The sequence below is a fragment of the Andrena cerasifolii genome, chromosome 13, assembly GCF_050908995.1.
Source record: "Andrena cerasifolii isolate SP2316 chromosome 13, iyAndCera1_principal, whole genome shotgun sequence".
NCBI classification, from domain to species: Eukaryota; Metazoa; Arthropoda; class Insecta; order Hymenoptera; family Andrenidae; genus Andrena; species Andrena cerasifolii.
In genome coordinates, this window is record NC_135130.1 from 11,785,258 (window position 1) to 11,801,596 (window position 16,339).

Genomic DNA, 16,339 nt, shown 5'->3' on the forward strand with positions numbered 1-16,339 from the left:
TCTACCGTGCTTCCGGTCGGATCCTCGGCACTTCCTATTCTTGCGGCTGAATAAATGAGTTCATACGGTACCCTATTCAGTCGAACCTGAACGATGAAAGTTAACGCAGTGAAAATGGACGTTGCGCTCGTAAACATTGCGAAGGAAGTGATTAGTCACTTGCCAGATCGGCTCGAGGATCTTCCATTTTTATTTCATATCTATGAATTAAACGAGTTCGATAGACTTGCCTTGGGCTTCGTGCTCACTTTCTACTGTACGCTACTTAACCACAACTCTTCGAGGACTTAGACAATTTTTCCTTAAACATTATATAAAACGTCCGTCAAGGAAATTTGCATACGGGCATTTTATCAAAGGCTGCTGGAATACCTGAGCTTTTATCGTGTATGGCACCAAGGTGTTGGTATTACTGGGATGAATTCATAAATAATAACGTCACCGCTACTTTTACCAGATAATCGACTGGATAAGTCGCACAGAAAGGTTTGACGTAATCAAATGCAATATTTGCTTCAGATAAGAACAATATCAGCTGGGTATCATGAAATCCAGCAAACTTTGAACATTTAATAGTAGTATTTTAAAGGTGTCGCAATCGCGGATCATTGGAATCGAATCATCAAATGAGTCGTTCCCTTAAGCGCGACCACCGTGTTTCCGGAGTGATGTCTCGCTTCCTGCTACATCGACCCAGCGTGCTTCAATAATTCCTAGTATTCACTAGTCACGTCAACGCGCGACAAGTCAGCGCCGTGAACAAATTTCCATTTATCTTGACGCAAATTGGTCCATTTACACAGTGACAAGAGTCTGAGGCGCCTTCCGCACCTCCGAACCTGAGTATAAAGAAGACTCGTACTCCTACACCTATGCGGGATCTCTGTTAACGTATGCAAATCTCTCGTGAAGTCGCATCCCAGCGACGCATGATTAGACACAATTTGTATACAGTCAACTAATCAGCTCTAAAACGAGGTAGGATCGCTGCCCAATCGTTTTATGGACATATCGCGTGTCGTTTAACATCGCAAAACGCGAATCTGTCAGAAAGTAGATGCTCCCCAGTCCCCGGGCGTTCAGAGGCCAGTTTTGCTGGCGCGTCTAGGTGGGAGGAGTTCGCTTGTACTTAGCGACAGATACATAAAAGAACGGTGGACATAACACACTCGCGATACGCGATAAGAGTGCTGTGTGCCAGTGGTCTTTTGTTAACAGCTGAATCAGTTCGGTGTTGCCATTCGCGGGCGTGCAGACGTCCGTTTCTGACGGTGACTATTCGACGAGCACGGAATTACAGTTATTGCGGTGGATCTAATCATGACAGTGGAGACAAGTGACCAGTGAAAGGACCAAAGGAACAATGTCGCAGAATTACTACGGTACGCTCTGTTACAACTGGATAAAAGTAGATTAGAGATTGCAGAGTGGGAATTAGAAGACTCTATGAACGTTTCTGGTTTATCGCAGGAAATGCGATTTTAGCCAGGTATGCGTTTTATGGTGCTTTGGTATCAGAGACAAAGCCTAATCTCCAAGCAAACACACCTGTTTAGCGTTAGGTCTGAGTAGATAACAGATTATCTGCTGGTGTGCCGTCGCGCATTCCTTGTAATTAGAGCTCGGTACACCGGGTGACGTTGGTTTGACGTGTGCCGTGAAGTCTACTTAGCTGCAATCTGTGGTGTTCATTGGGACGCCCATATTTAAAATTATTTGGTGTGGGTGGAAATTCTGGTAGCCCGAGCTTCTGATACCCATAACTTCTGATAACTCTAGTTTCTGGTACCCCTAAGTCCCTGGCACACCTAGATCCTGATACGCTCAACCTCTAATATTCCTAGATCCTGATACCCCATCTCTCCGGTATTCCCCTCATCTCCAATACCTCTAGATCCTGATACCCCCAACTTTCGATACCCCTAGATCCTGATACCCCATCTCTAATACCCGTAGCTCTTGATAACTCCAATCTCTAATACCACTAGATCCGCATACGTCCAATCTTTAATACCCCGTCTCTAATACCCCTCTAATCTCTGCTACTCTCTACCTCCACTTGCCCATACCCCTACCTCATTCTCAATTTCTGACAATACCACGTTCTCCTACTCCTGATCTCCAATACCCCTGATTCTCAGTATTCCTGATTCCTTTTCTGATCCCTGGAAGGCCTCACAGATCCCCGATACGTCGAGAAAAAATCCATTTTATGCGTTTCCACGTTTCTACCCGGTTTCCAACCGCAATTCACGGGAAAAGGCTAGACGCATGTATGCCCGAAGGCGTCACGCTCGAGGAATCCTACGTGCACGTACACGCGTACGTTACAATCGCGTTTACGTGGTTTCCAACAGCTTAGAAACGACCAGGCCCGACTGCACTTAAGCACTCTAATCAAATCTGCGATGTTACCTGCTTGTCATTGCCCTCTCGGCTTCCACGCAGACGCTTATTGGCACGCTTTTCGACGCGGACGCCAGGCTACCCGTCCATGTTGGTTCTGTTCCATTGGCGTAGACACGCCGGATTCGTTCAATCCACGGCGATCAATCCGAAACTTTTATTATTTATCACTCGAAATCTTTTTACTGTGTTCCTGTTCATTCATAATTATCTTCTACGATCGTTGAAACTATTTATTGGCATCCAATAAGTTTCCTTCCCATATTTTCTGAATTCTCTAGTAGGATAGGTGTTTCACTTAGGAAGTGTTGTTTCTTGTTTCTTCTTTTCAATGATTCTAACTGTTTTTTCGAGAAAACCAATATTTATTCATAGTAAATTCTTTTGACCGATAGAAATTCAATACCTCCTCGTGTTTTCCAAAGCTGCTTTGCAACGATGCGAGTGCCAGCCTCCCATAGTCATCGAGTTTCAAGATGGCGCTACATGAACATAACGAACACACTTGCTGAATGCGTTTTAAATGACATCACGGGATGACTGCACGATGGTATTTAACTATGAGCTCAATTAGCTCGTAATTAAACGAATCACAATGTATACGTCGCAACTGTTAAACATTCGGATCGATTGCTCATGTTTAAAATCGTAACAGGGACTTGCGACGATTAAGAACGAAAAGACTTTAAGTAGCTTCGTTTTCATTTCAACTCCCATTCTTATTTACAATTCCCTCGTTCATCCGCAGGGACCCATCTTATTAAAGTCCCAACTAGTGGTACTCTCGTTCCTCCGATGCCACACTTGATAAACCTGCAACGACCGTTCAACCATTGTTTACAACAAAAAGATAAATTTGTTTCTTTAAATTATCATGAATAATGCAAACCACTGATTAAAGATTAATATTAATTACCGTTTAAGTATTCCGGGCCCAAGTTCCCTTGAATAATGGATATCGAGATTAGCATGGTGCTAAATATTTAGTTGCTGCAGAGCCTCAATTAATTCATTTGCTATTTACTACCAATAGAAAAGTAAATATTTAAAAAAATCTTAAACACATTATTTCCGTAGTAACACACAAGTCTCTGTTAACAAGGCTATTGGAAATTCTGTAATAAATAATACGATGAAAGTTTCATCCTGGAGTTTTTCTTATATAAAATTCAATTTGCAACATTGGATAAAGCTAGTGACGTGACATGTGTAAAATACACATGCATACTTGACATTGAATGTATAACAAGCTCTACCCAGTTCCGGAGCGGATATTCCACAAGTGTGAAACGTAATCCAAGCCAGCGGTCGCGTGTTATTAATTTATCAATTAAAGAAGCCACAGAAATTCTCGTGACTGTTTGTAAAACATTTGTACTTAATGTACACGAATATTCCCAACGAAAACTTATGTTCACTTGAAAGCAGAGGAATCTCATACAGTTACCATTTTCGTATTTTTGAATCTGAACTTTTGAATTGAAATTTGTACTTAGATAAAAGCGATTTTTTTGTTAAAATTCACGAAATTTTTATATTTTTCATATTAAGGTCTAAAAATGTACAGAAATATTCGCAAAGACGTATCCTGGGGCGCGCTACACCCCGTGTGCCCCCGAAGGGTTAATCAAATTTTTTTAAACTCTTACTCTAACAATGCCGCAGGTCTCTGAACCGATCGATTTAAATCGGCCACCGCGTCGATTAATGCGAGACGATTCTCAATTGGTCCCGATGAACCGAGCTACAAGTTGGCTCAAAATTGGTCACTCCCTTTTCTATTCAAGGGAAGCAAAACGAAGTTTAGAATGTACCTGTCTTTTCTAAATCGACAAATATGGAATAAATTGAAAGTGTACAAAGGGTTGCAGTGCTTTGGTGATGTTTAAGTTAAAATGAAAACGTTCTGCAAGGTGCAACTCGTTCTCTATCGACTCGGCACGTTCGCCTCGAACTCGTGCCTTATCGTCTTTCTACATTTCGTGATCGCGGTAGTTATCAGAACCTTATCAATGTTGAGAAATCCTTGACGAAAAGATATAATACTATTGTTTGCCAGGTGGGACAAAAATGCTGAACACGTCGTTTAATAATAGTGGTCAAGAAAATGCATGTTCACGGTGTTGATCATTATTTCCATTTCTACGGCGTGGAAGTGACGTTCTCTCTTTAGATACCTTGTCGCAGTGTCGCGATAGTGGAAGCTCGAAATAGTCACGGTAATCGGGTATCATGCACGATATAGTATAATTTCCCTTTGACTTCATAGCTTCCCTTTATTCATAAATTATTCGCACGATTCTTGACCATTTTATTAGCACAAAGAACTCTGCTTTCCTCGACCCCTTCTCTGTACATAAAACGCCCACTTCCCAACGATTCCAATCGTATCAGTACAAACAAGAACTTGCCCGCTGTTGATCCAGTGATCGATCACCATGAAATACCAGCAATCGTAAATAATTCCAAGATACCGATAAAAACCTTACGTAAATGTGTTTCTTGATCCTACCCCTCGTATAATTTATAATTCTCTGGGATTTAACATTCACAGAAATCAAGTCAAATAGACATTGGTACTCTTACAATTGACCTTCAAAATTCTTTGTCTTATCTCGATCTTGGGAATCGCCAAATATAATCACCATCCATCAACAATGCCTCGTAAGAATGCAGCAACAAGTAAACAAGAAACAAGTGCAAACGTCGTTCGAGAAGAGAAGTCGACCGGTCGCTTCTTGCCAGCGTCGATGACTCGACAAGATCATTGTCCTCGGTTTATTGTCGCTATTGCCGGCACATAGAGGCCTCTGTCATAAATTTCATCGTGCCATGTAAGGCCAGAAGAGAACCGGCCGAATAAACGTGAACGCGAACGTAAATCGGCTGAGAAGATGGGGGGACGTCGTCGAGAAGAATATTCAATGTTTTTCGGAGTAGAGAGACGAGTTTTAGTACAAGCGATCGTCGAATAGTCAACCAGTTTAAAAATTCAATGATATTCATTTTACTTATCGTATTAATAAAAAAAAATGTCTTTCGTGGTACAAGTTCTTGCACGTTTGAACGCGGCTTTAAGTCCCAATTTTTGGGGTATACAGTCCACCCATAAATCTCGCAGCTTCCACCGAGCCACCCTTTGTGTACGCACGTGAATCCAGAGGTTTCCGTTTCCTTTGAGGATGTTTACGCGCGCGGAGGTCCCCCGGACACGCAGAAGGGAGCCTCTACTAACTTAAACCGGAAATGCTTGATTTCAGGGGCGCAGTATGTGCCCGGCGCTGGGCTTGGCGCCGCACCCCGAAACAGGACCTTCGACCTCGATTACGCAAAGAGCTATACGCCGAGCAGAGCCGACAGATACAGGGGTGGCCCTGACATCCAGAAGAGAATGACTCAGAGGGAGGACGTTCTCAAGTTCGAGCAGGGCCGCATAAAGGCCCTGCAGGAAGAACGTCTACATATACAAAAGAAGACGTTCACGAAATGGATCAACTCATTCTTATTGAAGGTACTATTCCGTACTATTTGATTGAGAAAGCATACTCCTATAGCTGTAGCAAAATCACCTGGTCCTCTCTGCCCCCTCTTAACCTCGTTGAGCGTGATGGTGGGCGGAGTGAAGGTTGGGGACAGTTCGCCTGTGGCCCTGTCAATAAACATTCTAAACCCCCCCCCCTTTTTCCACTAAAAATTTTCTCATTTATAACAGTACATAACCCTTCCACATCTGAAATTTCCAATCCATTTGTAATATGAAGTTCTGAATAAAATATCTGTGAAAGCCTTGATGAAAATGATTTGCAACTCCAATAACCGTTCACACGTGGGAATAAAACGGATATCCAGCAACCTGTTGAATCAATTACTTTCACTCGGCAGGCGCGCATGGAAGTGGACGACCTGTTCACGGATTTGGCGGACGGCAAGAAGCTGCTGAAGCTGCTGGAGATCATTTCCGGCGAGCGGTTGGCCAAGCCCAACAACGGTCGCATGCGGGTGCACAAAATCGAGAACGTGAACAAGTCGCTGGCGTTCCTTCACACGAAGGTAAGATCGCTTAATTAATCTCTGGAAAGAGAGTCGGTGGTGGGCACTTGTCTTCTTTTGGTACAACGGATCGGGGATTAGAAAACCTCTCCGTAGATACAGCCCTCGTTCATTAATGTCGATAGACCTGATTGTTCGAGGAGGACACCATGGAGGATAATTCTCACGCTTTCACGATTGTCTTTCCCGTTTCGCGACAGCGGTCCCCCTGGTCTACGACGTTACATAAGGAACGAGTTGCGCAAGCAAAAAATGAAAATTTCTAACGGCGAGACATTTCCCTGAAGCGATAAATCTTTGTCTCTGCAGTGGTGAAGAATTATTGAGGAGTGGCGAAGAATTTTTCAGTGGTTCTGATATAATTTCAGAGGATATACGATTTCTATGTACCTGCCTATATCGTTTCATAGGATTGAATACAACCATAGAGTTTCGAGACGTCCTACGTGGACGCGGAACTCGCGACGAAGCCCCGCAAGCGTAAAGTCCTCGTGAATGGCCTCTGTGCCTCGTAGCTTATGACATAATAGTTTTATATACGATGCAGATGAGCACTATAATACCCTTACGCGGTCGTGTGCGAAGGCGGGCCTGAAACCAGACAGAGGGAATACATTACCTATCAAAAGCCATGGGTAACAACCATAATTCGTTCTCGCATTTACGGCGCACCCCTTGAGATATCTCAAGAAACAATGACGGAATATGATTATGCGTGCAAAATCCAATCGAAAGTTTGGAGTAACATTTTTTCATACGACGCCTCGTTTCCGAGGAAATCATGTCTGAAAGCCCGCTCCGGCGCGAGCGCGCCTGACACACCGCGCATTCAGACATGATTCTCTCGAAAACGGTGCGTCGTTGGAAAAAATGTCTTTCTACATTTTCGTCGCAATTCTTCCCGCGCTACAGGATAGCGTGTCGATACTTTTGAATGGTAGTGTATAAAGTTGCCAGCGGAACGTAAGGCAAGTAGGTAGAGCGTTGACCAACCGGCTGCGACGGCGCACCAACGCCTTCTCCCTTCTGCGTTCGATTGAGCCGAGAGAGATCATCGTCGTTGGATTCTCTTGTTACCGGAAGCGACACCGACGCGTCGCACATCGCGTTTTCTCTATCACGGTCTCACGTGTTGTTCCAGATTGGATTCCCCATCGAGGTATTCGCATTCCGCGATCCTTTCCGAGAATTATCGATGACGAAACTGCAAAAACACTTTCCTGTCGCACTCCCAGAAAAAAGGACACTCCGTAAAGAAGTGGTAGGTTAAAAGTAGCCGGCAAATATTTGCGCAGCACTGTTTAGGCTCCCGACGCGCCCCGAGAGAGAAAGACGGCAACGCTCGAGGAGAAAACCACGTAGGAGGGACGCGTGCGCGCTTTTATTTGAATTTCAGCCGAGCGGGAAATACTTTCGTGCGCTCGAGTACTTTCGCGACCCGCTATTTCGTCGCGAGCCGAGATTTTCCCCGGACTTTCTAAGGCGGACGTGGAGGAGCGCGCGAAAAATCGACGGAGCGCTCGCGGAATGTGTTTGCACGACGCGGAGAATCACCTTCCAGAAATAACTCGTGTCCTTTCGAGCGATCCAGGTGGGAGGCGTGACGCGCACCAGTCATCGAAAACGACCGGTGATCACGATCTTACATCAGAAAGTTTCAAAGAACCACTGCGGCCGCGTAGGACGCGGTGCTTCGGAAAGTACCAGCCTCGATGATTGATCTCTGCCCCAGCAGAGGGGTTGAGCACGGTTGCCTCTAGCCAGGGGCGGTTCCCATGCCCGAAAGAATCCCACTCCAGTGCAATTTGGTAGGCATTCGACGGGGTTCCGCGAAACCATAATCCTTTAGAAGTTCGGGAAGCCACACGTCCGGGGGAGCTGCATACCTTTTCTGCGCTCGGCCAAGAAAGTGATTCCGAAGATCGCGAGGGCCCCGATGAACGTTCTCGAGACTTCGTCTCGAGATTCTTCAGCCTTTGGAGATGGGTATTTTAGAGATCCGATGGTCTCGGGATTGGATACGAGTCGATGATGAAGAAACGAGAAGATAGGGAATTTCAGGGGGAAGTGAGGCGCGGGGGGAGTGCGCCGAAGGTCGAAGAAAGGGAAAAGGATGGAACAAAGACGCGGGACGAAATAAAAATGATGGGAAGCAAGGCGAAGGACGCAGGGTCAAATAGAAGAAAAAGAAGAGGGAGCCGGGCCAGGAGAATGTGCAACAAAAGTAGGAGACGGTGAAAAGGGAAGTAAAAGAGGATCGATGGAGGAATCTGTGAAAGGATCGAAAGAAGTTGAGACAGTGGAGCCATCTCGCTAGGTTATCGAAGAAAGAAAGCATCTGCTCCAGCAACAACAAAGATTCACACCGACCCACGTGTAATAATGGAAGAAGGGGACCAATATGCTCCCTAAGGACGATGAAGGATGAAATCAACGGTGGCTAGAGCAGGCAAGTGTGGAGGATCGAAGACTACGATCGTGAAAGGTTCCAGAAAGGAGGCAAGGGCAAGATAAATCTCGGCAGGAAGGACAGAACGGAGGTAGAGGATCAAAGGAAAGAAATATAGGGGGAGCAAGAAGGTTTGCCAGAGAGAGAAAGGTCAGCGACCGAGGCGAAACTTGCTAGACCGTGAGCCCCGCAGATGTGAAATGAAACCAGACGGCACATACGTTGCCCGTGTGCAGATCATTTCATGTTAGACGCCGTTCTTCGGCCGATCTTGGCCAAGGAACCTCTCCTCCAGTCCAATCCACGCCTTCGACGCTTCTTACTTGGAAGGGAAGGAAACATTATCTCCTTTCATAAAATAATAATCTACTGCAACAAATATTAGACGGGATGAAACTTTCTTTAAGCTTTAAATCTTCCTTTGCACTGTACCGCGTATTTTGGAACACCCTGTCGAATTCTGAATAGGGACCTATGATTCGTAAATGCCAGAAAATGGGACATCCAATTCTGAAACGTCTTGTATTGCTTTCTCTGGTCGGTGCTAAAAAGAGAAATCTGGGAAATGCATACGAGGTCACCGGTACATAAAATCGGAGCTAACGTAAAAACCGAATATTTATCGATCCCGCGAATGTATACGACAGTCCGAGTCCATGCCGACTGCCCCTGCAAAACGACCGCCTTTTAACTGCACGAGGCGCGCGTCGCACACGTGCAATCGTGGCTTTATGCGATCGTGAATAATCTTTACCCGCATGCCCATAAAAATGCGAAATAAAACTTCGCGAAGATCATAACCCCACTGAGCACTTCGCCGCGACGCTAGCGCCACCTTTTCGCTTCGATGACCCGCGGTTCTAGCGCGACATTAATTTGCAGACTGATAAGGGGCTTACGTCTGTCCCAATTATTCCTTTGCACAAGTATTTTGTACCATCGTGCCAGGGTGATAACGATGATCCAAGGGTTATCAGCAGCCTCGCTTCTTATTCTGGCCAAATAATCTGCACAGTCGCTCCAATTCCGAGCTCCCGGGCTCCTTTCACGATAATTGCTAAGAAATGCAAGTCACACGTTCCAGCCTGCACTTTCTCCGAAACTTTTTGTTTAATCCCAAGGCCTGGCTTCGCATAGGGGAACGATATAAATGAATTCCTGTCGTTTTTCATTGGTCACGTAGCCGCTGCAACACGGAAACTTTCGTTACCCTTACATACGCCAGTTTTTTCCCCGAGGTCTCGTAATTTGCGGCATATGTCTCACGTTGTATTACTGTCATAAGTGCAGCTTATACTTATTGCACCAATTCCTTTTGTTTGATTTTAATTCAGATCCTCCTCAAGAAGATAAATTGCATATCAGATGTGCAATCGTATTTTGTAATACCGCGATTGTTGCACTGGAGGAATGAAACGCTGTGGATTTCTGGTTAAGCGACTAGAACAACATTCCCGGACTCGTTCAACTACAAAAGCTGATTTATTCGTTTCATCGCCGCGTATCCCCTGGGCTATTGTGGAAGGCTTCTCGATCAACCTTGTGCTCTATAACCATACACGGTCTGGCTTGTTAAAACGTCTCATTGTTACGTTCCACGGGATTGTCCCGAGTTGTTTGAACTGGAACGAGTCGCGCGCCAAAGGAAACAGCAGGATATCGACGGCTCGTTTACAAAGGCGCGAGTCTTTGGGCTTCTTAGTTAGGTAACTCTAAGAGTTGTTAATCTCACCACTAAATTTCCAACAACACGATATCGCAGTCTCCCTAGTCCGCATAAAGCTTCCAAAAGACTGACCCCAGCAGCGCGAGCAAGATGAAGAAATAAGTCGACGTGATTCAATTACATGCTCAAGGTGAATTCAACGTTCGGTAGCCCGCTAAGTTTCATGGCCCCGAATCTCTCGTATCTTAAGTGTCGCGCGCAATAAAGTCTCTTTATGAACGATGCCGCTATATTGAGTCACGTACACGAGTCCCCGGTTTATTCCCGGCAATCTCAAACCCGATAAAAGGTATATAGACCCTCGTCTTTCGTCGCGCCTCGCGGCAGAAACTGAATATCTTTACCGAACGAGTCGACTGACACGACCCCTGATCAGCCCACCACCGCGCTAACCACCGTCCGCCATGTTCACACTGCTGCGTCCAGGCCTCTAGACCACGGCAATCCGCGCAAATCGCACGTCCGAAAACGAGCTGGATCATTGGGGATCGACTCGCAGGTCTCCCGGGAGACACAAAATCCGCAAACTACAGGCAGTCCTCGTACGACGCAGGCTTCTTCTCCTCCATCCCAACTTTGCGGTGGCTCCTGAGCAGAGGCCGCGTAGCGGTTTCCCTACGGCGTCGTTTACAACCGGCGACGGGGGCATTCTTGGCAGAACTGCGGAATGTGGATCGCAGTCACGCCAATAACAACTCCAAAAAGGACACTGCTGATCATGACCGTGCACGCGTTGCACCAGCGGGGCAGGGAGGATAGACTGGCCACCAAGATTCCTTGGTGATTCGTCATCGTTTAAGGAATCATACGAGCCGCCAGTTTCTGCGATTCTCGCCTTATCCGCTTTACCGTTAAGCCTGGTGCCGTTCAAGCAGCTGGACGCCTCGTGTCCCTGAAGATCCGCGATTAGGCTCCATTGGGCAGAGTCAATTCGTTGGTCCTATCTTTTGGAAACCATGCATCTCTATACAAATGAAACGGCAGGGTAGCTTCGCTGGGTTGTAGAACTTCCCTGTAGTAACACCACGTTTCTGAGGGACCAGTGGGAGTTCTAATCGCTGAGTCAGTGAAGGTGCTAGGATCAGGCACACTGTGCAGCTCGATGTAGATGCCGCATCTTGTAAACGACCACCCGGTTGCGAGTTGTTAGCCAAACGACCGCGCAGTTGGCTGGGCCATCCGTTTTTTGCGCGAAGGGGGCTACATTGTAGCTGCACGTGGTCGTTAATGCTGGGAGGAATGAAGGCTGACGGTCGAGCGGAGGTTGCAGTGTGTATCTAGCGAACGTAGGAGTCGCATTCCATGCTAAATGCATTAAGAACGCTATACCACATTCCATTGGCTTCGCCATGGGCCCCTGACGTCATTGCAACCCCGATGAAATTAATTCCTACCAGCGTTTCCATTACTGAGCCCGAGCGGTTGCGTACTACGGACGCCACGCGGTCCGTTTCCTGGGGGACGTGAAATAAGACGCATCCGTGGCGCAACGGTAACGGTGCACGCAATTAAGCGAAATGACTGAATGGATGATCCGTATAGGTATTACGGGACGATATCTTTAAGGACATCGGCTTACTTAAGCCAGGATGCCGGGAACAACCTGTTTAACGAGAAAATGGCGCGTGAGGCTGTCGGGGAGATCCTTGGACAGATTAATTGATCGACGCCGTATGCCTCTAGTTTCACAGCACGCCAGGCTTCTTATTTCGCGGATACAATCTGGGTGAAATAGTGCTGATACTAATCTTGTTAATTAATTTACAGAGTCCGGGGTAGAGCTTTTTCCGGCGCGGTGTGATACGGGAGCGCGATAGGCACTTACAATGTAGATGAAACGAAATTTAATGGGGGATATATTTTCCCCTATTAGGGTGTAAGTAGACGCAGCCAAACTAAGCTTCTTTAGAAACTAATGCGGCAGATGGAGAACAATTAATTAGCTTTCTGACGAGCCAAGTAAAACCATGATACGCGTGATTTATGGGCGTTGGCGTTTCTAGTCCCATCGCGCCACTTGTGGGGTGCCAAGGATCTTTAAAATTACTCCTCTGAGGCTGGTCCCCTGTACCCCATAGATAGCCCTCCAAGAGTACTTGTTTGTACTCTGAGGATAGTCCACTAAGGCTACTCCCTGATGTCCAAACGTACACCTCTATAGCCTACCCAAAGTCCGCCCTACCAATGATACCTCAAGCATCTCATCAGAGATCCCTTAATGTAATTGAATTCCTCGTCACCAGAAACGTCCATCAAGCTTTCTCGTTAATTCGATCAAGAGCAAAAAGGCTCGCTCTCTGGTGCTCGCCGAGAGGCACTCGAGCCGATGCTCCGTGGCCTACAACAAAAAGCAATTGGCGAGAAGCGGGTACCGGTTATTTAACGCCGTTGCCTTTATGCCACTTATTGGCCGGCCGTCTGGTTGCACGAGTTTTAACTGTACCCCACCTTTCAGCCGATGTAACAGTACCGTATTCCCGTCTTACTATGCAGCCCCGTGGCTCATTCATTATTCATACGCCGCTGATGCTCGGCATATAACGTGGACGTATGCAGTTCGGTCGGGCGAAAATTCGGAGGTTGATCCTTTCACGGGTTAACGGATTGCGAGGTGTGTATACCGACACGGCTCAGTGTAGGCTCGCTGGCCATAAAGATAATCCGGCATCACTGCCTAAATGACTTTTTAAACGACTCCTCGGGTTGGCTCCTTCGATGGACTCCTTGAGTTTATTGCCCTACTATTAGTACTACACTAGCGGCGATAAAGTGGGAGGGTTAGTATGCTCACAGGAGCAACTCGTGTGGGGAACTGGTCTAAGGGACTGGCTTGGGAATGTTTTTAAGTATATCCTCGTATGGGAGTAAGCTGACTCGTGAGCCCTTAGCCTTGAGCGTAGCCCTAGTTGCATGTACTAGCCTGGCTAGTAGGTACGTAGGTGTGGTCTTTTGAAGGAGTGAGTTGCAACGTGCATGTGGTTAGACTGTCAGGTGAGTATGACCCATTTAAGGGGAAGTTCGACAGGATTGCCTGCCAGTAGCGAGTTAGGCGTTCATTCTTCACTCCTGCTCGAGAACCTGATAGCCTAGGAGCAGTGTATCTTAAAGGCTAGGTCTGTCTGCATCTCTCTGTCGGGGATTGCTGGTGGCTCGCGTGACAGAATCATAACTATCCCTGATCCCGGAGCATCATTCAGTTATCGTTCCATCAATCCTCTACGTGATAAACGTTAACGACGGTTGCTCTTCGTGTTTTAATGATACATTAGGGGGCAAAAATGATAAATGGAGCAATCGCCCAGCTAACGCCTGCTCCGAGGCCCATTATGCAGATCGGAGATCTGTTATTATCGTGTGATCACCTCTGATGTGTTTCTGTAGAGTGCAGTTACACGTACGACGTGTACCGCGGCTACAAATTACGCACGGCAGGAAGAACATATTTGCCTTTCCGTAATATGCGTGGTGCAGGCATTTGTTTGCTCACCGCGGGCTAATCGCCCGGTTGGGAAGGCGATCATTGATTCTAACGCATGGTTTGCAGGTGGACGGTTACCTGTTAGGGTGATAATTGGATAGAGCACATTGGCTTCTTGAAAGAAAATCACTTCGCGGAACATCCTTCCATTTTGCTTGGTTGAGGTTTACAAACAGTGGTATATGGTTTATTTGAGGGAAACGTTTATTGGCCAAGCTTAAGTTTAGAATATAGCAGCTACATTTGCATATATGTACAAAGTGCGGCTATTTTTAAAAGAAAAAATACATTTTTCATTTTTCAGCGTTGCCATGTCCTAGCTGCTTGATCTCTTCCAATTTCACGATTTTTTAAGGTTTTTTTTTACCATTTCCTCTACAGAATCCTTCATTTTCGAGATGAAAAAATTAGCTAGTTTGAATTTGCCGCAAATTTTGTAATTAGTCATTGTAGATAAATTATCGACGGACACAAAGATGAATTCCTAATTGATCAACATTAATTAAAATTCAATCTTTTACGGGCTGACGATTGTGGTATTTAATCTAAGTATCGAGTGCTTTACTATGTCAGTTTTGCTGTATTGCTTCTTCATAAATTATTTTATTCTCTCCTTCGTCGAGTGTAGGTCAGTTTCCATTTTCAGGATGCACTCGTGTTTACCGATTGTCGATGATGCTTCTTTTGCATTCCACGAGATGTCAGGCATCCCCGGGGGGAACAATAATTTTCATTTCGCGACGGCCTTGATCGGCACAAGTAATCGGACGGCATTCCAGAAGTCGCGAGAACGTCGCGCTTCAGGCATGCAATTCGATTTACTAACGTAGTCAAGACCGCGAACATGTTTGTTTGCTTACAAACATTTTCTCTGATCTTGATCGAACGTCGTAGAAATCAATGAAATTACTTAATGTTACAGCTCCTCTACGGGGAATCCCCCCATCATGTAAAATTAAGAAATACTCAATTGTTGAATAAAAAATAAATAAATGTCTTTCTTAGACATTCTTTGGTCACTAATTTATATCTGACCACCACTGTTAGTTTAATTCATTACATCCCTTTACCACAACATAATGTACTAGCTGAAAGCTTCAATAATATGTTCATCGACTCCTGTATAATCAGGTGTGAGTTGTGGTCCAACTGTGCATCCAGTTGACTGTAATCAATGTAGGAAACGAGTCTCATCTTAGATAACAGTGCAACTGTGTTGTTATCAGTATGTACAGGTATTAAACTGATTGTATAACACAGGTCATTTGATTCTTCGATATAGGCTGGTGACCTAATGTAGTTTATCCAGTTCTTTATACTTCTGCATATAATGATCAGGTACAACTGGTGTCCTGACTCCTGACAGGATGCATCGACCACTATCTCCATATCTTGCTCTGCCCTTCCTCCATTGTATGCGCGGCTACATGACCTGGCACAACGCATCTGGTTTCCCATTTCCAATAACCACATTATCATAACGCGTTGCACCCAAGGCCGACTCGCGCTTCTTACTTTTCAAGTGACGCAACGCGGCAGCGCAGGTTGGCTTTATCACAGACGAGATACCCATCCGCCGTACCCCCGTGCGCAGATGCCTATTAAAACCCGCTGTTTACGCAACGATACCCAATAGCCCCAGCCGCGCATTCCACGCTTTTACTTATTCCCCGCGTGCGCACACGTGCACACCGGCTGGAATGCGAATATCATTGTACCAGAAGTCCACCGATCCCTTCTCATAAATCCTGCAAGTGCATTAAGCGGTTGCATTCACCCAATCCCAACTGCAAGGGAGACCCTGCATAACATGGATGGGAAAGTTTAATGAAACGTACAGGGGATCAATGAATATTTCACTGGGAATTCTAGTCTACTCTCGCTTATTGTGACATTGTAAAGTGTCCACTTATTAAATGCACCGTTCTTTTCCAGAGTCCCAACATCAGTGGGTCTATCCTCTGATTATCCTCTTGTTGCTTGCAGGTTCGCTTGGAGAGTATTGGAGCAGAGGATATCGTTGATGGAAATCCAAGACTGATACTGGGTTTAATCTGGACAATCATCCTAAGATTCCAGATCCAGGAAATTGAGATTGACGTGGACGAGGAGAACGACAGCAGCGAGAAGAAGTCTGCCAAAGATGCCCTGTTGCTCTGGTGCCAGAGGAAGACCAATGGATATCCCGGAGTTAATATTCAAGACTTTACTGGTATCTATGCAGTTGATG

At 45.8% G+C, this 16,339-nt stretch overlaps 1 protein-coding gene across 5 annotated transcripts in view; it reads left to right on the forward strand.

Moving 5' to 3' along the window:
- Kst (spectrin beta chain, non-erythrocytic 5 kst) overlaps window positions 1-16,339 on the forward strand; it is a 42,672-nt gene that overhangs the window by 10,907 nt on the left and 15,426 nt on the right. For 3 of the 5 annotated variants that reach the window (XM_076825370.1, XM_076825372.1, XM_076825371.1), the window contains exons 1-4: window positions 1,199-1,382; window positions 5,667-5,917; window positions 6,289-6,456; window positions 16,096-16,321. In XM_076825370.1, the coding sequence (XP_076681485.1) occupies window positions 1,364-1,382; window positions 5,667-5,917; window positions 6,289-6,456; window positions 16,096-16,321 (664 nt within the window). In that variant the 5' untranslated portion in view covers window positions 1,199-1,363. The other 2 variants (XM_076825375.1, XM_076825374.1) reach the window with 2 other exon arrangements.